Source organism: Tauraco erythrolophus, chromosome 9 (genome assembly GCF_009769465.1).
Source record: "Tauraco erythrolophus isolate bTauEry1 chromosome 9, bTauEry1.pri, whole genome shotgun sequence".
NCBI classification, from domain to species: Eukaryota; Metazoa; Chordata; class Aves; order Musophagiformes; family Musophagidae; genus Tauraco; species Tauraco erythrolophus.
In genome coordinates this window covers 8,267,604-8,294,024 of record NC_141473.1, presented here as the reverse complement: position 1 = coordinate 8,294,024, position 26,421 = coordinate 8,267,604, and the positions used below count along the sequence as shown (strand labels likewise).

The window sequence follows — 26,421 nt, the reverse complement described above, 5'->3', positions numbered from 1 at the left end:
AATTTAACGCAGTGCTCCATGCAAGCGCAGTCCTCCTCCTGGAAAAGCCTTCTTCCACAGAAATGGAAAAGAAACAGTCAGAGACGACAAACCTATATCAAATCAAATGGTTCACTAACATAATTCTGGTACTAGCATCAAGTAGGTCTTCAGATTGCATGACTTCAGTAAAAACGAGTAGTAAACAAAAAACAAATATGAAGGTACTGCTCAAGAAACTGAAGGAGCACATGGTGGGGACTGTACAGCAAGGAGTGGCTGCTGAGAGAAGAACCAGCACGAGGAGATAAGAACATTATTTTCTAAAACAAGGTCATTGCAGAAAAGGTTTCAGATTCCAGTCTATGTTTATGGCCTTTGGTGTCAAGCTGTCCAAGAACAGATCCAGAAGGATTGACTTTGTAAAAGTAAATTTTCTCTGTCATCCTTTTTCTCACCCGAGGTGCTATCTGTCAAGGCCTATAAACTTCACCGCAGATAGATTATGTTAATAAGACATGAAATACTGTATATAGCTACAGGGAAAATAGGGTGCTTGTATCAAATACATCTTCCTGTCCACCGATGCAAGATTCGAGAAGTATTTTCTACATAAATATGGGTTTGGAATGACATTAATTTAAAATTGTATTCTCAGTCACAAACGGACCACGCAGACAATGGACATGTAAGCAATCCATGCATTGCCATGAACAACTATTTATAGTCACCCTTCCTCCTTCAAACTTTTTAACGCTGGGTATTTAATCAACACAAAAGCAGCACACTTAACTCTCATCATCTTGATTTTGCACTCGAGGTAACTCAGACAAGATGTTTTAAAGTCCGTTTTTCACAGGCATCCATAACTCATTTCCCGTAGTGCTGCAAGGGTATTGCGAGGGCTCAGTATCTCTCAAGACTTAAAGCGGGAAAAACAATAGCTCAGAAGCACTCACTAATTCTCTATGATTAGTTTTAGATTTTCAAAGAGTCTAACTTACTGCTGTTTTCTCTGAGATGCAGCTGCTCAACATCAGAAAGAGCAAATGTCCAACATTTAGAGGACCCAGAGATGGCCACACGCCCATCTTCATTTCCAAATTCACAGTGGTACCTAATTCTCAGTGAAAATCACAGGAGATAATTGTAAAATTGCTTTTCAAAGCCAGCTGGAAAGCTATCTCCATTTTTAGGTCCATTGACAGCCTTACTGGCACAAGTGTTTTCCCCTGCAATAGATATTTCTGTGTATTCATGTGTTTGCGAGATTTTATACTGTTTGCAATTATGAGGATTTTTGTGGAAAGAAAATTAAGTTTGCCTTGAGGTAGTTCTCTTAAAACTGTGTCTTCCTACAGGTATTTGAAATTTTGAGGACTTTGAATGACTGGCAGTTATCACAGACAAAGAAGAGAAGCAGTTGTACTTGTGTGAAATCCTCTTATATGTTGTGTATGAATAAATTTTACATGGATACATACTATAATTTCCTCTTGATGTGGTAGAGTTTATAGACAAAAATACAATTTTAGATGAGTAATTACGATCATAATTCCTTTCCATTCACTGCTAAATCTCTTCCTTACAGACTCTTGTGTTTGTAATGGCTCTGTATTTGGCTGGCCCTTCTCAACTGGTACAGCTGAGCAGGGGCATTAGGTAGGAGTTAGGGACTGCTCTCTTTCCAGGCCCTTGATCACCAGTTCGGGATCACTGCTTTCTCAAAGTCCTACTGCAGCATATTTCTCAGGCTGTAGGTGTCTGAGTTGCTGCCAACTGGTAGATGCTGATTCCTTTCACAGCCAATATGCTGCCAGCAGCTTCAGCTCCAGCCGATGCCTCAAGACCTGAAGCAGGTATTTTGAAGTGTGACTTTCCGTGTTTTCACTGCTAGTGCTTTCTGATCCTTTCAGATGCTTGGAACATACCTCAGCCAAAAGGTGACTTGCTGTCCGGATGCATAGAGTGGAAAAGAGGTGTATGTCTTTCCCTTTTCAAACACACGGGTGTTCTGGCATTCTAACGCGGAGACTTGAACTTTCTTGCAATCAAGATATGGAGGTTCAGGATCTTTCCAAATCACACTAAGGAGATATCAGCATTCTGCAGGCACATCTACCACTTTCTTCATGTCTCTTATTCACACACTTATGGTGATGATTTAGCTATGCCCCTAACTTCAGAAGAAATTTCATGAGAAATCCCAAAGGAATTGACTGCTTGCTCGAAGGCCATCTTAGTTCCATCACAGTTCTTGATGCTCCCATCGTGGCTAGTAAGATTTTCTCTCTACACAGCTGACATCTGTGAGGCCACTCTGGCTTACCCAGCTCTTCCCTATAAACTGCCTGAGGGAATCCTGGAGCTGAGGACTCCATTTAGCTACAAGGCTCATTGGAGACCGGCAGAGCCAGCCACTGAAGTGTTCAAATACCTTTAAAGGTCTAGGCCTGAGCCAGCTGGATTTCTTTTCATCACAGCAAGACGTCTTTTAAATACCTTCACATGAGTAATGTCATTTGTCACAAAAGAGCAAAACAATAAGCCTGGAAAGCACTTAAAATTTTAAATCTTTAAGGGAAAGGTCTCCTAAACTCTCTCTAAAATACAACATCTCTTGAGAATTCAGAAGCGTTTGTTAGTGGCCATGTAAGACACCCACCCTGAAACTGGAAAGAGCGTGATGTAACGGTATGAATCCGTAGAGGGATGCACATCTGCCTACTATCTTAGTTTGCAGGTGAACTGCCTGGTTCTGCAGTGTAACATAATCTGAAATACACACCACAGTACTGCACGGATGCCAGATATAATTTGTATGCCTAAATTAAATAGATTTACGATGTGAAGCTGAAACCAAATGTGGAGTTATGTTTAAAAGTAACCAAGGGGGACCTAAGGCATGTACTTCTGCAGTGCAAGACAAAAAGGTTGACCACAACTTCATACTTGTTTGCCTGACAGCCATCCCCACAAACCAGCAGGCGTGCCACCCCCACAAACTTACAAATCTACTAAACCCTGCTAAAAAGGCCCAAATTAGGTTCTTTACAGAATTTCCCTTGTAGAGTTTCCTTGCTCCTTCCTACTGAAATCAATCATTTCCAAGGGTAAATCTATGAGAACAGAAAAATATGATGCTCTAATCAAAAGCTCAAAAGGTCCAAAAGATGCAAGTTAAACACAGGTCCATTGACTCAAGGTTCCCTAACTCCTTGTTTCCAACTCTGTCGAGGTTTAAAGTAGGGAAGGGAGGAACATGAGGCCATAAGCCTGTACTCTTGCTGTTACATTAACTTCTGCAGTTAGAAGTCCTCCAGAGAGATGATTTCAGAATCATGCTGGATCCAAACTGTTCAGGACTTTGAACACTTGAATTGTTCTCTTTAAACAAGGCAGCAACTACTTTCCACAGCAGCCAAATGTGTATTAGTCAAGATACCATGTACTACGCTAATCTGCTCAAGAGGTGACGGAGGCGCAGAAAACTGTGTAAGGCCAGCATCTGAAAGGAAAGGTTGCAGACTCTTGGGCAAACAGAGATGATAAAAGCATTCCTGGCAGTTGTTGCTATCTAAGCATTCTGGAACAGTCAAGGACATCTTCAGAATGGCACAATATCATCTTCAGAAAGTCCACTCTCATTATCTGTTTTGTTTGTTCAGTGCTTGCTTTGTCCCTCAACAACCTTGCATGACCCTCTTTAAAGTCAACAGAAGTTAAACACACTCAGGCAAGAGCAAAATAGAAACCAACTCCTTACAAAACAACCATACATAGGCTTTGAGTTGACAGATAAACTTGAATCCAGTAACATTTTTGGACAAATATCACTTTGATTTGCCCCTTCAGGCCCAAACATGTAACATAGATCCAATTAGGAACCAAAACCACAATTGCCAACATGTTGGCCATGTACTGAACACATCTTAAAAACGGGAACAAAAGCACACACAAACCCCAAATTCAAGAAAAGCCAACAAAAATCTAAAATAAAAGCTAAACCGATCTGAGAGAACATAACTGTGATCATGGCCCTACATTTCACAAAAGCAACAAAAGATGCCACACGGCTCAGACTAAACCCTGTTTGTCCCAAGGCCTGAACTTCATAATAAATTTGTATCCTTAGCTTACCTTTTCTTCTTAGGCATAAATGAAGTAGACTGGAGGCTTCGTTCAGTGCTCTCTGCAAAACCTACAAGCACTCAGTCGCTGGCAAAACATTCACACCTTTGCAGTGTTATTCTCCCTGTACCTGCTTTTTGAGTATCCCCATGCATGGCACACAATGTACCAAAAAAAGTTATGGCAGTAGCTCCAGCAACACACAGCCAGTGCTTACTGCACAGACAGTGACACTGTCCCAGCTGATTAATTTGTGCCCTTTGGTGTGACCTTCCTTCTTCAGCTGGGTTAATATGCAAGCTTAGCTTTGCGGAAGAAATCAATCAAGTCTGCTTACAATTCCAGTAGCGTAAATCTGAAGCAAGCTCATTGTTCTACTCCCAATGTTTCAGAAAGGCAAAGACAGTATTTTAGACGAGCAGCACCATGAAATGTGATGCATATCTAAAATCAGACACTAGTAATGCAAAAAGATTACATTTTAGATTATGTCCCAACATCACACAAGGAAAATAAATGCAAGGCAGCTTCAAGAGGAATAATTTGAATATCCTGTAAACACCACTAAACTCTAAATTAATCCTAATACACCATTCAGCAGCCCTCAAGAAATGAGCAAAAGTTTAAGATGCACAGAGAACAGAATTAAAAAAATGTATCTCAAAGATATGTTAAACATGATGTTCTCACCTGGAATACTGCATTCAATTCAAACTGTCAGGTAACGTGTATAAGAACCAAGTAGGGTTCAAAGTGCATTATAAGAGCAATTTAGAGACATTTTTCCATATAACAAGAAATCGCTAATATTAGGATTGGACAACTGCAGGACAACTGCAGCACAGGGCTCTCTTGACACACAACTCTGCCTGATTAGACTCACTAGGTAGTCTTCAAAGGCAGAAGACAGAAAATTAATTCCAACATCTACGAAACTTCTTTAGCCAGAAAGAATCCTGAATAGTTATGAACATAGTATGTAAGCCAAGAAACTAGAAGGAAAGGCACACTGCAAGAACATCAAATGGTGAGACAGAACATTCCCAAAGAGAAGATGGCTAGTAAACTGCTGAAATAATCATCTGCCCTACAGTGCTCCCTGCAATGCCACTACTAACAAGTTAGAACAAGAGGCGCCCCGGTGTGTAAACAAAATCAAGGATGATACTAGTAACATCCTTGATTCTTGAGGATGTTCTAGGTATTTCTGGAAGTACTTTTATGCAGACAGGAGACACCTTTACCTAGGCCCAAGTGAGTAACAGCGAGTTCCCCACTCTCCAACTAACAGATCCATTGCAGCAGCTGAACAACTCTTGCAGAAAGCTTTGTGAACAAAAAACAGCCACACACATGAACCAAAAATGTCTGGGATTCAGGAGTAACAATCTCACAAACAGGCGTCTGCCCTGACATCTTCTTTTCTGGATTTTATTGACGAGCTTAAAGTTTTCATTTAAAATTATATAGCTTTTATTACAACTTTTCTTCTTTTTTTATTTTCAACTTCAAGATGTACAACAGCTATGTGTTGCAACTGTGTCAGGAGACTGGAATTAGGATTAGCAGTCCAAACACGCCAAAGAAGACAGACATAGAAGACACGTCATGGAAGCTATTATATGGTTGAGACTTAAGTTGAAATGCTACCACAAAATAGAGAATTGCTACCTTGTGCCATACTTTGATTACAGTTTATATTTAATCTTGTTTATTCTTTCTTGTGCTACATCTTGATTGTTTCCTTTCCTTCTGATAACAATCCAAATCCAATGTCCTAATTACATATTCCAGTAGTTTCTAGGACCTTAGGGAGTAAAAGAAAGGACACAGCTGCATCACATCACTGAAACTATTCACCTTCCTACTCGAAACACTGGTGTCAGCTCAGAAATGCACCAGAAAGGTGTCCACTGCTTTTGCCGCCCACAAACTCTCGCCAGTCAGAGACAATGAGCAAGGAGTTCTCACATAACGGTAGTGAATGAATCATTTCCAGCTGCACATCAGTGGGAAAAGTCTGATCTTTCCCAAACCAACCCAGAAGATCCCCTGTGTCTAATATATAAATATGTGCATAAATAAGCATTAGTTAAAACCTAGATCAACAGGTCCTTGTTGCCTTTTCATATAGAAAAGATTTTCAGAAGCATAGGGACAGACGAGCCCCAAATTCTCACCTTCTTTTGGAAAATCTCTGTTGAAATATCATCGCTGGAATCCTCGGTTAAATACACCTTGTCCTTACTTTTATCACATGTATGTTTTGCATTTCTTATCAACTATCCCATAGATTTAGTTTGTTGAAAACTTTCAATGTCATTTTTCTGCTGTGAAACACATAAACACTGGTGTTTCCTCTGGATGGCTCCTTAATGATTTCTTAGCTGTCCTTCTGATTTTGTGGGGTTTTTCTAAAGTTTACAGTTTATTCAGAATCCTGCTGCTCTTTTAATCTCCTGCTGGACCTGCTGTTCTCTTTGTATTACTGTTATGTCCTGAGCTACATTAAGACGACTTGGAAATTGAGAAACAGGATTAAATCCTTGTTATTAATCTTTATGACTGTAACAAAGCCTAATGGGAAATTGGAGGGAATTCAGAGAAGAGTGAAAAGGATTAAGGTGCTTGAGCAGTACACGTTTAATTACTTTCAGAAGGCAGTGTCCAACTGACATGGGTGTAACCAGTGTTACTTAACCTTTGACAAGAATCTGAGAAATATGGGGTCAGACTCACAGTACTGGGAGATAATTTTTTACTGTTAAAGAAACTGTAATGGGATAAAAGGATGAAAAGGCATGCTTATACTATGTACCAAAAAGTATTTTAAAATCGTAAATCTGAAATTCTGAACACATCAGATGGGAAAATTTAGGACAAAAGAGCAAAAATATTCTGTAAAGGATTCTATGATATTGGCAGAGGGAAGGAAATTACCTCATACCTTTTATGTGTTTTCCTAGAATTTTCTTTTTTTGTGTCAATGTAAGCCAATTGTCTTGAATCTGTGTGTCATTCTTATGAAAAGGGGAAAGTTATCAAGATGTCAGAAGCTGTTCAGATATAGTCCCAAATCTATTTCTCTGCAAGGTTTTAAATGAAATTCTGTTTTTCAGAACACAAAAGGATCATAATTCAATTTCTATGGAAGATTCCTAATCATGTCCCATGTCACAAGCTAGCTTTTGCTGAGGAAATAGGCAATAGCATCCAGAGGGTTCTACAGCTGGAACATTCATCTTTTTACAAAATTTGGTCAGCTGTTGTGGCGTGCAGACAGGCAACTGAATCCTTTGGAGAAGATGACCTTATGGGCATCAGACAGGCTGTAAACATGAAAAAAAGTCCTTTGGTGTGATATGAAGGAAGGCAGGAATTCAGTATTCTTATTACTAGATGGAAGAAGGGACCCCTGCCTCATTGCTACCGCATGCAATCACAGTACAGTTTTTTGATGCTTAACTCCATCAACCAAAACCACTTCTTGTCAGGTAACTCCTAAAGGTTGAGGCCAAACGACAAGGTCTGGAAAATCAAAGGACATTTACTGTTAAATTTTAAGGATAATCTCTGCTTAATATAATATGTTTGTAAAAGGTCATAAAATAATGGGCAAGCATCAAGAGACATAACAGATAGGCAGGAAATAACTTCCTGGGCTTAGAGAAGAGCTCCATGACAATCTCTTCTGATAGCTTAAAGTGTCCAGTCTTTCCAGCTGAACAGATCACATACCTTCTGCCTGTGTCACACAGCAGGAGAAGGCCATGTGCTGTGACCTTTCTCCTGGCGCATTGTAGCTAATCATACAGCACATCCATGCTTCTAGAAAGTTCTGGTTCTGTTGCACCTGCATAGATCTATAATCGTCCATGGGAACTAAGCCTGCTTGAAGCTGCTCTGTGCCTGCGTTTGCAGATTTTGGGACAGATAGCAGCAGGGCACAGGTGACACTCGCTGAGCACTTCACGCAACCTCTTTCTCGCTGTTAGGTTTCTTAAATATCCCTCAGGCTCCAGCACAGAATTACCTGTGGCACCCATGAGTTGTTCAAATGTGGCAGCTTGTTCCTGAGACCATTTTTTCTGGAAGACCCTGAGCTTGCCTGTCACACCTCTTAAGAAATACTGGGGTGTCGTCTAGGAAGTAACAGCAGACAGAAGTGGGCTGCTGCTGTCAACTGTTCACCCAGCCTGCCACCCATCTCTAAGGCACTCTCAGGAAAACGCATGGCCCAAGCAGCTCACCAACTTGTGAACTGCTCTGCTGCACAGCTGATATCCCACTGGCTGGAAATCAGCAGTGGGTGTTTGCCGTAAGATATTGCACAGACACCTGATATTGGCTGCATCTGTGCAAGTTCTTTGATTCATGCCTGTGTTTACATCATTGTCTGTAAAACCATGAAGCTGGGGTTTTTCTAGGGCTCCTAAAGCAAGCTGGGCTCCAAAACCCAACAGGGTCTAAAGTTCAAACACTTTACTCCCTTTGAAAACCTCAGCCAAAACGACCAGTTTGGTTTCCTCACAAACATCCCCTCTCACCTAGCTGTGTAACAGCTAAGACTCAGCAGGCCTTAAGCTAACAGCTCTCCATACAGAAGGAGGAAGGGAAGGAATCCTATTTCTGGAATTTGTTTTGCCCCTAATCTGCACAAATTCAAGTGACCATCAAACCACATTGTGACACTCCTTCCTTGGGAGAAAGTTAAATTTTAACAAATGTGAGCTGGGAGGGATGGGCTGTCTCCCATTTAAGACCCTGCCACACTTTTTTTGCCTACTTTGTTTTGCAATTGTTTCAAAGCCATGCTGTGAATAATGGACAGGAATATGGGACAGAGTGATTTTGCGGTATCATTCTCCCCTCCCCACTCCCATCTGCCTTTCACTTCACAGGAGCACCCAGAACCAATGCAGAGGGTGCTTGACTTGGCAGTTAATGACCAAGGCAAAGGGTCATGTGCAAAAACTTGGCTTCCAAGGAACACCCAGTTCAGCAGTTATCACTAATTGACACTAATTGACAAATTCTCACTAAATACAACTACAGTTTTCACGTTGGCTTCAGCAGGAGTGTAAACATGGAGTTATATTTGGCATCCAAAGATGATCTACTGTTGACAAGGTCAAGGAGTCTGGAATTGAGAAGCTGTAACCTCTTCAACTTACTCTCATGCCCTAAGGTTTATGGGAATCAAGTTTGTGTTGCTTTTCAAAGAGCTTTTTTATGGATATATTTAACCAGATACTTGGGAAAATCCTTCTTGGGCTAAAATTAGGATTCGATGATCCTAAAAGACAAAAGTTTCTGTAACGTTAGGTAAGAGTATAATCGGCGAAGTTGATTTTCAGACTAGTTTAGCAGATTCCTCATCTTTATCCAACAATACGCTGCCATCGTGTGGTTCAAGATATAAACGACAACATTTATCAAGATACACTGGTGCAGCATTCCTAAGATGTTTTCACAGATAGTTCATAGATTTAATTTCTATTAAATTCTATGAACCAACTTTATGCTTTCAGGGTATTTACTGAAAGTTTCAAAAAAAAAAAGGAAACAGATAATGTGATCCCTTGTCAAATTAGAAGGGTTAAAAATGTTCAATAACATTATTATACATGAACTGTATTTTGTTTGCTTTACTTTAATAGTGGACTGTTTCTAATGCGGACCACTTCCATCTTTCCATTTTTTTTTTAATTAATCCAAAAGGGATGAGTTCTTGGAATAACTATATTATTATATATGTGTGTGTGTGTGTTTATGCACATAACTTTATTGATCTCCTGTTCAGTTGCTTCTCTGTCTTGAGAAGGAGCAAATGGCTTTCTAGTCATTTCCTCAATCCTTTATCTTCTAATAATAACTTACTGTCTTAACCCTAAGTATTCAGCTATGGATCCCGATGGGACAACCTACTGAAAGCCTCTCATGAACTTCTGTCACTTTGCTCGTAGCTCTGGTCTTGGACAGGGCTGCACTAGCAAAGGTAAGCAAAGCTCTTCAGAATTTTAAATTCAGGGAAAGTACTGCAAAGGAAACACTTCTTAGTGCATCTACTGATTGACCTTCCAATATACAGAACAGTATGACCATGCCTTGTCTTCTCTACTCTACTATAGGAAAAAAAAAACATTATGATTACCATGAGTGAAACATTCACATGGGGCCAATCGTTTCCTCTCTTTGGAACACTCATGCAAGGTCCTCACTGATCCAATGATAAGCAATTGGCAGAAGAAACTCACTATTTCTTTTTCTTCCCTGGAATCCTATTTTTAGTAGCTAATCTTGCTTCTAAAAAATCCATCTGGCTTCATAGTGCTAGGAAGTCAATGCTGTCCAGTAAAGTCAAGAGTCGTATGCAGCATTTTATCTAGGATGGTTAGAATAGAATAGAATAGAATAGAATAGAATAGAATAGAATAGAATAGAATAGAATAGAATAGAATAGAATAGAGGATTTCAGTTGGAAGGGACCTACAACAATCATCTAGTCCAACTGCCTGACCAAAAGTTAAAGCATGTTACCAAGGGCATTGTCCAAATGCCTCTTAAACACTGACAGGCTCGGGGCATCGACCAGCTCTCTGGGAAGCCTGTTCTAGGGATTGACCATCCTCTCAGTAAATAAATGTTTCCTAATGTCCAGTCTAAACCTCCTCTGGCACAGCTTTGAAACATTCCCACCTGTTCTGTCACTGGGAGAAGAGGTCAGCACCTCTCTTTTCACATCCCCTCCTCAGGATGCTGTAGAGAGCAATGAGGTTGCCCCTCAGCCTCCCTTTCTCCAAACTAGACAAGTCCAAAGTCTCAAGCCACTCCTCATAGTACATTCCTGCCGGCCCTTTCACCAGCTTTGTTGCCCTCTTCTGAACGCATTCAAGGGTCTTCACAACCTTCTTAAACTGTGGGGCCCAGAACTGAACACAGTACTCAAGGTGAGGCTGCACCAACACTGAACATGATGGGATAATCACCTCTTTAGACCGGCTCATTACACTGTGTTTGGTGCACCCCAGGATACAGTTTGCCTTCTTGGCTGCCAGGGCACACTGCTGGCTCATACTGAGCCTGCTGCCGACCAGTCCCCCCAGACGCCGTTCTGCATGGCTGCTCTCCTGACACTTTTCTCCCAATTTATGCTTGTGTCCAGTGTTACTCTATCCTAGGTCCAGAATCTGGCATTTGGACTTGTTAAATTTCATTCCATTCATCACTGCCCAATGCTCCAATACATCTAGATCTCTCTGCACAGCATCCTGTCCCTCAAGAGAATCAACAGCACCTCCTAGTTTGGTATCATCAGCAAACTTGCTAATGGTGCATTCCACTCCTGCATCCAGACCACTGATCAATATACTGAACAGAACTGGTCCTAGAATCGAGTCCTGAGGGACACTGCTGGTGTTCTGTATCATGTTGGAGTGGTACTTTTTAAGAATCAGACCCTGACGTGGTAGGCTGTACAGGTACAAACTCATGGCTGTTACTGCACCGTGAACAAGCAACAGCTTGCTCTAAGAGGCTATCTTTGTTTTGAGTCACGAGGATTGCAGCAGCATCTCTGAGGGACACTCAGTTGCTAGTTTCAAATGAGTAATTTGCTTGGAGAAGACAGCATTCAAAGCTCATATCAGGTATTTGTTATCACACGTCCATGGGAAAAGGTCTTCCTGACCCGATCATTAGTGCAGTTACATTATGTCCTGGAATGTAATAATAAGTATTTTTCTGATCTAATGTTAATAAAATATCGAATCTGCTTTCCTTCTAGCACATATATATACACACCTATATATACACTTGTAAAAGTCATTTATATGCATAAATTTATGTATATACAAACATATAAATTTATATTACCTTTATATATTCAGTTTCTTTTTTTTATCCTGTAGCCCTTATCTGTCACACTGAGACGACAGATACACTGGAATATCCTGCAGGTTGTTCCATATGTTATGCCACATATACTGTATTACATCACTTTCTGTTATGTTCCATGAAACACAATTTAGAAAGAAGTCTTTCAAACACCCTCGTCCTTCCCATCTCCCTTATTTTGGTGTTTCTGTATCACTTTTTGTACGAAGCACGTGCAGCTGGACACAGCAATCCAGCGGAGGGCGTCCTATTGCCTTGTATGATGACCCTGTCTCCTGGAGCCGGGTCCCGGCAGCCGTGGGGACGGATGGCAGATAACCAGCGTAAAATGGCATGGGGACGGATGGTGCAACAGCGTAAAATCAGCAGTGGAGCAGTCAACAGGCGAGTCGACTAAGCTAAGACGCTCTGCACCCACTACCTCCTGGGAAAATCTGGGTGCTCACTATATACCTTAACCCCAGGAGACGGCTCTTCGCCTCCACTCCCTGGAATCTGCATGCTCCCTAACTGCCTGCAGCCTGCTCCAAAGCCCCCCAGCACACTGCCGCCTGCTCTGAGACCCTGTCTCCTAGAACACCACAGACGGTGCTTGGCAGCCTTTCACCAGCTCTTCCCTTGACTTCTCCAAGCAAATCACCTCACAGCTCTTCTAAGATTTTGGGAGGTTTTTGCAGCATGAAAGGTCTGAGGTGAAAGGTGAAGCTTTTGATCCTAGTCAATTGTATGAGCTGCTAAACAGCAATTGCTTCCAAGAATTTTAGGCCAAACTCCCTGCAAACCTGTATTTAGTATCACAGAACCACAGAATGGTTTGGGTTGGAAGGGACCTTAAAGATCATCTAGTTCCAAGTCCCCTGCCATGGGGGCATGTTATTGAACCTGAGCCAGCTCCTACCAGAAAAGAGCCACATATTCCTTGTGAAAAAGATTGTCCAAAATCAGACAGACAGCAGTCACGCGTTCATCACAAATAGCTCTTTTGTAAACAGATAAGCAAAATAAGCAAGAAGAGGCATCCTAAAATATTATGAAACTTTTGGGACAGTAACCAGCATAAAAAGCTTATGGGAGAATTTGGGCCTCTGAGTTCCAAAGGAAATGCACGCGAACTCTGCCCCTTCTCAACAATTTATGAGACTCATTTTACGGACCCTGTGCCTGGGGAAACCCTTTATAAATCATGAATGAAAGAAATCCTGCCTCTGAATAAAAGTTCTCTCTTAATCAGTACCTTTATAACAAGAAACTGTTCTGTTAAGTTTAACATCTTTCCTACAGTCAAAGAGTATTTTTAAAGGGGAAAAGCTAGCCATGAAAAAAATTCTTCACTATTTACTGGGCAATACATGTTTTCTTAAAATGGAGCAAAAATATTTCAAATCAGTCAGTGATAAAAATGAAAAAATACTATAGAAATAATATATTTAAAGAAAATTATAATATCTATGAATGTCACTATTTTAAGTACAAACTACTCATAATGTTATTAACTGCCATATTACACAGCAATAACTGCTAGAGGTATTTCAAATATTTAAATTCTATTACTTTTAAATGCCTTCATTTGGTAAGGATTTTTATTGAGTGAAATCTGGGATAGCTTTCATGTCTTCTACCGCATTCTGCTGCTGTATCACAGAAGTCAATGGGAGCTTGTTCATTGACTTGAGTAAGAGCTGAACTTTACAGCTCTAGTCAAAGGGCAGCATCTTAGATCATCTTGATGAAAGGTTGGCATTCTGAATTGCTAAACACAGTTTTGGACAACTTCTGGTCAAATGAGTATCTCAAGGCAGTTATCAAAAGAGTAGACGATATCATACTCTGCTGCCCTAAAAATATACACTTGGATATTTTCAGGGTTTTTTAAACCTGAATTTCCTGTCTCAATCTGTGAACTGGTACCGAGCATTGCTAAACAGTTACGACATTTCATTCCTGTGACGTTTCATTCCAGAAGACCTGCTTTTCAACCGCAGAAATGCTGGTGCTGTATCTGCAGCATGGATTGCAAAGCGCTTTGAGTGCCTTTCGAATTAAGTATAGCATAGATTTAAGGTGATCAAGTTGACCGATGTAACACATGATAGAGCCGGCATTGTCAGTTATATTTGACCAATGAAAAATCCTCCTTCTTTCCACAATATTCAGCAGGTTCTGCAATTTTTCTCTCAACAGGAGACAAAATGTTAGGTTACAGAACCCTTAAAATTCTCTGCTGGATCTCACAGAATCTGCAAGTCCCACCCCGCGGGGAACGCCACTTTCCGGCAGTCTCTGCACATTCTCTGAAAGAGTTCAAATTCTTTACACCAATTGAACGCATTTCTCGTCTCGTTTGAATGGCAGACTGAATGGAGACACTTGAGAGTTCTTGGTCGCAGACATTCTAATTGATCTCTTGGCTGCAGTATACTGTAATTTGTATGGAAATATGCATTTCTCTGTGTAGGCTGTCCTGCAGTGGACTAAGCATAGTCATGTCACCTAACAAGAGCACTTTATGAACCGTAATTTTCTCTGTTCAAATTATATCTCTCAACTTAGGAGGTACATGAAGAACCTTTCCATATACACACACACAGGAGAGAACCTGTCAAAACATGTAGCTTTGATAACATTGACTCAAAACCTGAACGCTTAACAAGAGCTCTCTATGAAATAAATGGGGAAGAGGCTAAAAATCATGTTTTCTTAGGCTGAAGTGCTTTGCACACTATCTGTAAGAGAAAATTAGCTGTGGCATTTGCGGTGCAAATCTCATTAGGTAGGCTGGTAAGTTATGCACGCAGAAACAGACTTCTGAGGATTGTTCTGCAAAGAGGGCGAATTGGTAGCACACAGAGCACTTCCCTTCCCACTCCCTGTGCTGTGGGATCTGGTGAATCCCCAGCTGTGCTCTAAAGCAGACCTGTCAAGTCTCATGCACTGACTCATTCTTTTGTATTGCACTTTGTCACTGCTGGCACTGCACATTTTTATATGGCTTCTCTCTCACTTTTGGATCCCACACATCAGACGCAGGTGGTCAGTCTGATCTGTGATTATCTGACCAGCTGCATCTGATGTGTGGGTCAAGGAGCAAAAGAAAGGTCATGGTACTGGCACTGCAGCTGGGGAATGTGCTGTTTAGCAGGACCCAGTGCTGACAGGAGCCCTGCTAGAAGAGGCATGCCCCCCTCTTAAGGCTATGTCCTGCAGGATTCAGCTCTTTAATGACTGGACGTATGCTTAACACCTAACCTTGCTCAGAAATGTGTGCCCCAGCACATGGAATCTCACATGCCTGAAGACCAGACACTTAAGAGGTCTGTATTTATAGGCTTAGCTTTCTCAGGAAATTTCTGCAAGAGAGACATACGACAAGAACTCGGAGATCTGGCTGATGTTTCCTCAAGAAACCTTTTATTGATCCTACCTTTTCCCTCATGCTATTATTGGCCAGCTCTTGAAGACACAGAAACAACCACATGAATTCTGATCTTTTTTTTTTCTCCTTGACTTACAGAATATAAAGGCAATAAGGAAGTACTTACAGTGAAGGTAACACTCGTGAACTGATTTATGCCTACTTAGGAGTCTCTCCTCATGGCAATCAAAAATTACATTTCATAAATACATGTTTGTATGCAGTTACTTAAAATGAAAAAGGCACGTATTTCATTCCTGAGGTTGTAAATGTCAGCCACCCAAAAAAGCACTGTAAACATTTTAGCCACTCTCAGTGGAGGCCAGTGACTGACATATTAAAAGCCTCAAGGCTGCAGTTATTTACAAACTGATCTTCTAGATTCTTCCACGTTTAATTCCCTTCCTCATCGTCAGCCTTCCCACTGCATTTCACTGACAGACATGTTAACAACAGTTTTGGTTATTCCTAATATTTCTTTCTCTGGCCTGATTTTTCATCACCTTTAGAACTATGCCAAGGAAGACCAAGAAATGAGAAATACCTCTATGCAGAGAGCTTCCATATGGTCTTGTGTACCATTTATTCCACACTGACGGACGCAGCAGGCTTCCACTGATGCACACGATCCTCTGCGGGATTCCCAGAAAACCAGGAATAGCACTGCATAAAGAGAGGCATAATACATTAGCACATTTTAACAATTTTCCTAACAAATACAGCCAAAAATTCCAGTAAAATAAGGCTGAATTAAAAATCAGGTAGGCTATGCCTTTATAATAACTGGGACCTTACAGTTTATTGGACAGAAGAACTCCCTTCGGCAGAATTGCCATTGACAATCAATCACAATTTGTTTGGAGTATCATATTTGTTGGAACACAGACAGCTGTTCTTTAAGGCATCAAATCTTTCACTACACATGAAAACCACAGAACTTACATGTAAAGAGGACCTCTGATCTTAAAGATCAGTCATTCCAATTACATTGCTTGGCTGTCTATTAGTAGTGTGCAATTGCATTTATTCCTTATGTACTGAACATTAAACATCCGCTAGTCTGGAAAATCTTTGTGCATTTTTTTTATTTCATTACATCTAGAAGCACAAACACAAAAACACATAAGAAACAATATACAGTCCACCCTATCTCAAGTAATCAAATACAATTAAAATAATAATGTTATTATGTATGTGACAGTGGGTAAATCCCAAGCAGACATTCTGTTTAAAACTTAAACTACTAACTCATGCTAAAACCTTTTAAATGGAATGTGTGAGTTCCACTATCCATCATATATGGTAGTAAGCAGTGTGTCATAGAAAAGATATGAAAATCATAAGAGTCAAATACTTCAAGGATTCAAAGTATGTTTCAAAGACAGGTAGATGTATCAGTAACTCACCACCCCCAGGGTGTGAGAAAACTGTATGAGTATTCAGAGAGGTCATGAGTTAACCCCATGCTTACCCTTCTGCAGCAGTCTCTCGGCAATGCCATTCTCTAGAACGTCACACGTATCTGCTTTCTCTAAGTATTTTCCTCTCTAGTTACAGCCTTTGCAGCTACTGTTGCTGAATGCTATTCCTGATTGAAGTGAAATAGAAATTATCCCCTGCAGATACTGTTCACCTTTTCTTTTTTTCCTATGGTCAAATGAACCCAGGTATTCATGAGCACAAACAGCAGTTAAAATTCCATACGAGGTCTGAATCCCTGGTTACAGTTTCCACTGGGGAACTTGAGCTTTCCTGTTCCCGTAACTCCTTGATTTTATTTGCCACATTTCACCCATAATATTCCACTCCCCTTTGGAACAATGCAAATACTTTCACATGTGCTACCACCAGCTGCAAGCGGCTTTTGCTACAGTTATTTCACTAACCCTGGAGGAACTGATCTCAGCCTGCAAAGCGACTGTACTAGTGGAGTCTCAGGCTGTACCTGCCTCCCACAGTGGGATTTCAACAAAGCAAAACAGGTGGGAACCAGCTCCGCATTTTGGCTGTACCCTCCATGCAAGAAGGACTAAGAAGAACCTAAATGAGTTCTCCAGAGCAAAACTCCTCTTCTAAAAGCATTCCCTCCAGTTCACTTCTCCTTTCTTAGGTTTTGCTCACAACTCTACCAATAGTTGGTCTTACACATCTATTTTAACATCGGTGGAAGAAGGAGGGGGATCTACGTTTCTAGTCCACCTTTGAGTAATGCATCCACATGCTTCCATTTAGAAGGGAAAATGTTATTAGAAATGTTTGGCAGATAAGCCATCTTGTGCAAAAATCAGTGTTTTATAGATCAGGTTGCCTTTGTGTCCCCTGCTCTGCACACATAGCCTAAAGGCCCTCACTTCCCAGTCCTCAGCAATCCTCTTCCTCTTCCTCCCTTCTCCCTCTGGTATTTCTAGTAGTTTAGGCAGTTCTCCCACACCAACACAGAGGGCAGCCGTAAGAAAATCTCATCACTACCCTGGGCAGTACATTACAATGCTGATAAAAGGGGTAACTCTATTTAGCCTTACCTGGCTTCTAGATTTGAGTAAAAAAAAAAAAAAAATCTTAATTTTAAATATTAGATTATGATTCTTATTACCTTCCCATTACACTTCTGTCTTTATCAACTGATAGTCTATGTGATTTTGGATGTCCAGTACATTATTTACCTAGTTTCTCTAAAAGAGCATGAAAAATTTCATTCTTGAAAGCTTTCTGATTTTTTCCCTCCCCAAAATTTATTTGGTTTCATTCTGCTAGGGAATGTAAAACAGTTGGACAATAGACAAAAAAGGAGGGAGAGGGTGCTCTAATGGCCAGGCTTAATCAAAGAAAGAGGATATCCATGCCTTCTATTGGCAGGTTTGCAACTGTGATTTTGCTTCAGTCGATCCTTAGCAAAATCTAGAAGCAGACACAGGACAAGGAAATTAAAACCAAGAATGTGGAGGCTGCCCTTTGTTTGGGTTTGATTCTAGCTTCCTCCTATTCTTTTCTTCTACTCTTTCAAAATAAGGAAAGATATATACCACATGACCAAAATTTCTGCTTATTTCCATTTTAAAAGAATTTTCGCTCCTAATTTTTTGTTAATACCGTAAAGGCTGAGAACCCAACTAACCCACCATGTTTCAGTTTCCCTGGGTGCTTTGCAGAGATTTGTTAAAGATATAAATAGCGTACCAAACAATGAAATAGCTTGTTTCCCCAACCATTTTTGTTGAAAGCTACTTTGTATATGTTCCTATGCAACAAAAATTAAGTTTATGTGTAGGTGTTCCATGTTTTTACAAACTCTATGCTCCTTAGTTGTTATAAGATTAAAACAATTTTCTCCCTCAGTAAATGCTTCCCTTGAAAACCACTGGAAGCACATAATTCATCTTTCCATTTATAGGTTCTATTTTCTTCTAGGCACTGAGAAACTGCTGATTGTGATTGTTGTTTTCTCTTTTAAGAAGCCAATGTTGAACAAGTGACAGATAAGACAATTTAATGTTTCAGTGACCATACAGATCAATTTTTCATTTATTCTGAAGTTTAAAAGAAAAAAAAAAAAAAAAGATAGGCAACCAAGGTACGATTGCAGGGATTTTGTTTAGCAAATTATTCTTCTATACCCAGAAAATTTAACAGGCACTCTCATTAAACCTGCGGGGAGTTTTAAGGTAGCTTTAGTCCTAGTATTTTTCAAAAAATGCATTCAAAGATTTTTCCCCTGAATCATTTTCTTTTCTATGGAATCTATCAGAAAGGTTTGGAGGTACAGTACAAGTCTTTAACTGTGAAAAATAGAAAAAGAAGAAAGAAAAGAAATATGTTACCACAACTGCAGAAGATCTTAATAAAAGGATAGATAAGTGAAAAAGGAACACTGTGCAGTTTCTATATTGGATAGAGAAATGGAAAAACCACACCTATTTGGGAAAGTGTTTGTATGGAAAAGGTGCAGGATGGGTATCACCTAGTAGCACTTACCCGTTCCATACAAGTCCTTGTAGGGTGACGGACACCTGATTTGCTCTTTCCACCCACTTCATTTCTCCCTGTTTTTTCTCCCTGTAGACTTCTGCCTTCTGTCCCTGCAGGACCCAAGTGTGCCATCTGATGTGCAACCCTATTAAGCGAGCTAGCTTTAGAGCATCATACGTGGGCTGGCAAAGTGTGTGTGCTCAGCCCGCTCACGACGGGGTCCTAGCAACATGATGGCTGCACACTTCCTACAGGTTCAAACCTGAAGACACTAAGCACTGATGCTATCTATTGTTCTACCTGCAAGAAACCCTTCTTGAGAGAGGAGGGAGCCGTAGGTATCTGTCCTGGCTGTCCTTAAGAAGATTAAGGATGAAGAACACATAGGTTAGAATCTCTCTCTTTCCATTTATTCATAAGGAGATTGAGCTTAGATGCCAGGACTGTTCACCCATACCCAATCCTGCAGTCAAATAAGATGGCCCTCGCAGGAAGTTACACAGTCTTCATGCTATCATCACACAAAAACAAAAACTAAAAGACAGCTAATCAGCAGTGAATAGTCAACAGTGACATCTAAATTGCTAGCAGTAATATTCGGTGTTCTCAGCTTACCGAATACATGCAAGAAATTTAAAACTTATGTCAAGGATTTTACAGTGATATCCCAAGCAATCTTACCAAAGTCCTGGAGATACCACATTGGTTGATATTCACAAGTCTTATTGCCTTTGCCACTTTAAACATTAGGGACTCACTAAAAAGACTTAGAATTTTAGATTCAGAAATGTAAGAAGCAACAGAGATAAGCCTGTTTACTTTTTTTAATTATTATCCTTATGTGTAAACGATAGCTACTAAAAATAGCAGAAAATTCCCATCTTTGTTCCTTATGAGGCACAAGTTTTTCTGCCTCTGGGCTAAGTCCTGCTCATTTTACTGACGGGAAGTGGAATTTTAAATTCCAAGGACAGATGTCTGTGTGAGTAATTCAGAACACGGGTCTATAGATAGTAATTTTGGCCAAGTATTTAGTACAGGATCTTTCCATGGGCCTAACTGTTACTGTCGTGTTTAAAAATGTTACAAATCTTAAACCGTAATAAGGAATGTTTCTGTGCAAGTTTTGCAGTACAATAGAGTTACATCACTACCAGAACCCTGTAAATAACCTTTGGCTCTGCTAAATGCCAGAAGCAGACTTTATTGCCTCATATACTACTCTTGACCACTTAATTAACTACCACAAAAGCTAATTAATTAGACATCACAGTCTCTAATCATTCTGGAATTTGCTCTATTATGTTCAGCTGGAATATCCTCTTTCCTCAGCAGACTAACTAAAGTTTAGATGAAGACAATAAAGCACTCCAGGTTTTTCATTCTCATCTTTCCAGATACTCAAGATGAGAGTAGGAATATTTAGACTGATTTTATTGCAGATTTCCCCTGTTTAACTTTGTCTTTACTACAATGGATGTTTTTGTGAGCTTGGAACGCTTCAGCCTGTTTCAGTGTTGGTGTTCTAACACTTTAACTTAACATTGCCAAAAAATCATTCTTAAGAAGTCAAGAACTCCTCCAGCAGCTTAACTCAATGACTGCCTACTGCTGATACATCACAACATGCATGTCACATGCATAAGTATTTCATGAAGCAACTTACCAATTAAACTCAAAAGCTGTACCTTGAAAATTTTAAACTGTTTTGTCAACAAGATGTAGCCAGTCTGTAAAGCAGCCTGTGTATCATGGTGGAATGAAAGTACCAATGAGAAACAAGCTGATAAATTGGTTTGACTAATCATTAAAACCCATCTAGTATAATCGTTTTAGCTGATCTCGTTTAAGTCATTCCGTGAGGCTGCCAAGAGAGTTCAGGGACAGGTCGATCTTCTATTCGCATCATGCAAGGATCAGGCAGATAAAATCCGATCAGTTACCTGAGCATTCTTGCATTTATATGTAATTATTCCCTGTTGTTTTAAAGCTTCCATCTGGAGGAAAGAAATCTGTTCTGCTCCTGACCTTTTCAGACCTCATGTGACTGTATTTAGCTTCAACAGATGGATTCTACTGATCCGATATGAAGATAGAAAGAAAAGACTGAAAACATGAAAAGAGTGGAAAAATATAGAATCATTAAAGCCTTGAATCACTGCTAACTGCAGGTCAGTGGGTGAATCTTCACTGGATTCACGGGTCATTGATCAGGCCTCCCAGTTTGTTCCTGCCCTAAACTGCAGAAGAGCTAAAAAGACTTTGTTAGGAAGGTGACTGGCACTACTTTCCTCTAAGGCGCAACTCGGTGAGAGCAGGAAGGACTGCTAACACACGCTGTGCCTCCAAGGTCATGACTACTCCTGGCAGACAGGTACAGTCTAAAGTAAGTACCAGTTCTGAGCGACACTGACAACTACCTTGTGGAAGCAAGAGCAATTGCACTGAGCAGTTCAGGATTTCTGCAGAAGAGCAGAATTCTTCCTATTTGTGCATGTCTTGTCTTCCTGTTGTTGGTCAGACTGAGTAAATCAACCATAACTTTACTGCAGATTCATGCACTCCAACAAAAGAGTTTATTCTTCTTCTGCACGGGAAAAAAAAAACAACCAAAACAAAACCAAAAAATAAGCTGAAAAAATTACAACAATCAATAAGAAATAATGAAAGAACTTCTCAGAACAACATACACATGAACTAGCCAGTCACAAAGAAAGGAAGCAACTAAACTTTTGCAACAGGAATATTCAGCTTGGGCAGGCATTTATGCTTAAGGAGTAAACTGGTGAAGAAGCATTTCTGAATCTTATAAATGGAGAGGAAACTCAGAGTGAAACCTGATTCTCTGTCCTTTGTTCAATTCCCTTTTCTACTTCATGAAGACAAACTACAAGACAAGGTGCTTGGATCGATGCACGCTGCAGATTAACACAACCCTACGTAGCCTGGAGTAGCCTACAGCAGCATAAATTTCTGGGCGCATTCCCAGAACAGTAGAGAGCAGAGGAAATGCGCTTGTAGAGCAACCTTGTTCTCCCCCCATACCCATCTTAAAGTTCATGAATTATACATTTATAGGGCTATTCGATATGCCGTAATATGTGGATATGAAAAAATACGGACACAAAGATGGATTTCAGTAACTGTTTTAAAAAAAAACAGAATAACCTTCACAGTGTTCTGCATTTTATTGCTGCTTTCATCATTTGAATAACTTCTCACCAGAACTTCACCTTTCCAGGAACCGCACTTTAAGATGTTGAAAAGTGTGTTTGATGCGTACATTTTTTCAATAACTCATTTGCATGTTACTACATGAACAGCAAATAAAATTTTTCAGCATGCAACAGAAACAATCACCTGCTTTTTCAGATATACATGCATTTGCGAAACCTGCCGAGGATCCGCGTAGCTCATGACAGTAGACATCAAGTCAAACTACATATGAAGACAGAGGACAGAATGCAAAAAATTATAATTTTATATTATCAAATTAGTAATTGGTATTCTTGGTATTACCAGTGCACATTTGCATAACCATAACGCTCCCATTTGACCTATCTGGCAAACAGTCTTCATGCTATCATTGTCACCAAATTTCCAAAACCAGTCAACATTCTTAACAGGCTAAAATTCTTTTAGACTGCAGGAAATCAGTAACGCAGAAACAGCAAGCATTCTGCTTCATGCTCTTTGACTCCAAGTATCAAAGAAATAGCTCTACATTCATAATACAAGGAAAACTACTTTTTTTAAAAAAAAAATCATATCAAAATCTGGAAATTACCCTGCGGACTCGCCACCTAGACAGCAACTGTCCTGCATACCAAGTTCTTTTTATGACAATGTAATGAAAATTACGTGTATACTACAGAGCCAGAAAGAAGATCAGGCAAGATAATGACTAACGTGATTTATTATATTTTCTAGTTAAAATTTCTCCGGAAAGAAATACATGTCCCATCATTATCCCCTATTTCAATATTAATCTCACAGGAATATTAACAAACTATGTAACACGGCTTTTAGGTCTCCCTGTTTGGAATGTCTTGCTGCTATAATAGTTGTCCTGACTGAAAATTAAGTTTTATTAAAATATTGGAATGGAATGACACTTAAATTGTTCTTGTCCTCATAACGTGTAACTGCTTCTCAGCAGTAAGGTCCAATTTTCTACTGTTTCATAGCTACAATTTTTCTGAACACAACAGAGGAATATTTTTCTCCAGAGCTGAACTTCTTTTGAGTTGTCTTTTGGATCAGAGATAAGGGCAAATTAAAAAAAAAAAAAAAGTGTTTAACATCATTAATAAGAAAGGATGCAACTGTTTCCTATTTTAGTGTTCCTCTTTTTAAAAAAAAAACCAACACCCTATCATTACATTATGACTATAGTTATCAAGTGATATAATTTCCTTTATTGTTTCCTGTCTTTAGTATTATTGAGCATTATTAACCAGTTGTCTGTTATTATGCAACTCCTACATTTAACTTCAGCACTTGTTTCATTTCATAGAGGCCAAAGCAATTCCTGCACATAGTGACTTTCATGTAAACAGGGAATGGTTAAATCATCAGCTTAAACTCAGAAGTCTGAAATCCAGTTGCAAGATCTGAAAACCAGAACATCTTCTGAAAATTAGATTTGTCTTAGATTAAAGAAGTAATTATTTCAACCTTGATCAGTCTAATGCCTTGTGCCATTTCTTGGTAAAGCATTTTGAAATCCCGAGTTATTCATACAATGGTCAGCGATGTGTTTACGTTTTAAGGACTATTTTCTCAGTTACCATAAACTAGCACAACTCAGCTGAAGTCAAGGTGCTGTTGATTAATCAAGTGAAGATATTCTTTTAAAAAAGTCGATTCCCCAATACACTGACGATCAAATTTTACAGTTGTCATCTGTCAAGACACCTAAAACTGGCCAATTATCAAACACATTTGGCCCCATACAAATATGGTTAGTGTGCTACTAAGAAACAAGTGAGTTCAAACGAAAACTTTATTTATTCTGTTTTCTTGTTGTTTTTAAGAAAATACTTTTACTACTTTTACTACAGTAGTGATGAAATAAAATTTTAAACATGTTATAGGCTTTTTTTTGTGGCTGTGGAAGCATTTTATGTTTTGAAGGTTACTCAGGCTGTTTTGATGGAGATATTTAATATACATTAATAATAAGAAACAGGTTTGCAACAGAGAAGTAGAAAAGATTTTATTTATGGAAGGATCTGCATTTATTCCTTCTCCCTTTCATATCTGGACTGCACAGTGCCTGATTTCTGGAACCAGTGCTGCTTCTGCACCAGTGCCTATGGTTTATTTGAGGAGAGGAGGGAGAAGGACTGCTAATGATCTCCCAGAGATAAATGAAATTGCTGATTTAGTCAAGCTCATTCTTGACCTTGACACAAGACGGGACAGGCAAAGGGAAGAGCTCAAAATAGAGTAAGTGAAAGAAAGGAAGATCAAAGGAATGCTCAGGTCTGGCCAAGACCCCCCCTACATTCAGCTAACACCTGGCTGAGTTAGAAAACATGACCAGTCCAACCTTCCTGTTGGAGCCGATTGAAGCTGTCAGCTCCCGGCTTGTCACCCACTGCATCAGGAGGCCCCTGGGCTGCCACAAGAGCCCTAATTAGGCAGAAATGGCACTTCGGCAACTGACCCGCCAGGACCTTTGGCAAAGCATTTAACATCATTAGTTAACATTTTTATTAAAAAAAGTGTGAATGTAAATGAACAGCCAATGCATTTCAATAGGGTTTGTCGGTGGCATTGCACGCCCCCCCACTCTCCCAACCACACACACACTTTTTTGCATGAATAGTTCACTTGTTTTCTCTAAAGGGGGATGGGGACGTAGAGAATGTTTTTCCAAGGGAACTAGACATGTTCAAAGCAGAAGCAAGGTCTTAAATAATCAGACACAAACTTTTGCCTTTTGGGGAGCGTGTTGGTGAGTGAACAAACAACTAAATGCAATCTTACCTGCCATATGCCTAAGGGGACATCTGAAAGGGAAAGTATGCATAACCCACACTGGAACACAGAAATACACAATCACATATTCGTCTGATTGTTCCAAGTGCATTCATTGCATTTTTGTTCTTTTCTGTCACATCCAAGAATAGGTACCTAATCCAGTAAGCCTGCAACCCTTTGCCGGAGCTATCAAATGCTGCAGCGATGTAAAAGGATGAACGTCTCAGAATATACTGTCCTTCTCTTTCCTTACAATTTCTTTAATCGTTGCATATTAACTTTGACAGAAGATTATCAAAAATACCACTCAGGCAAAATACCACTCAGGCATATTAACAACACACCTTAATTAAGTCTCCACTGGCAGCAATTTATGTGTGAAAAGTTATTATTCATACAGAAGAGTATGCAGCCTTGAGACAGTTTGTTAGGACTCATTTTTTTTCTGCAGGTTCTTTAACTGAAGAGTTTCCATAGTTTATCAATACTTGACCAAAATCCTGGCACATTTTTTTGGAGGTAAGAGACACAAGAGAATGAAATAATTACGAACAGATTTTGTAATAAAGAACAGGACAGGACTTGGAAGGGTATCCAGTCCTCAGATATTTTATGTCTACTTCCCAGGATATGCTCCAATCCATGCTCCTTTTATTTTCTTTGAACCCATTAGCTCCTTCTTCCTCCAATGGAAGCTACAAAATACAGCACTGAGGTTGTTTCCTTAGCCCAGATAAAGACTAAAAACCTTAGGTTTTGGAATTTGCTCCCTCAATCTGTAACAGCCATATGTTACCAGCAACACTTTTGTTGCACCAAAGAAAAGATTTTTCATTTGTTAGGAAATCATTCCATTACATTGTAGCTTTATGGACTATCACACGTTCTAAAATAAAGTAGAAAAGCAGTAAGAGATTAAAAAAGATCTTCCACATAAGGTACTTTTGATGAAGGATGCTGAAGATGTTGGTTCAAAACCCAACTCATCAGACTTGCTCTGCAGCCAATGGAACGTTATCCTCCTTCTCAGAGCCACATATTAGAAACTG

General features: G+C 39.8%; 1 protein-coding gene across 1 annotated transcript in view; it reads right to left on the bottom strand.

Moving 5' to 3' along the window:
- The window catches only part of HSPA12A (heat shock protein family A (Hsp70) member 12A), an 84,215-nt gene extending 64,763 nt beyond the window's left edge, over positions 1-19,452 (bottom strand). Inside the window, exons 1-2 of the mRNA XM_086616804.1 lie at positions 19,391-19,452; positions 15,963-16,081 (exon numbers count right to left, since the gene is read on the bottom strand). Coding sequence (XP_086472930.1) covers positions 15,963-16,081; positions 19,391-19,452 — 181 coding nt within the window. The remainder of the gene's footprint in view (positions 1-15,962; positions 16,082-19,390) is intronic.
- Positions 19,453-26,421: the final 6,969 nt, after the last annotated feature.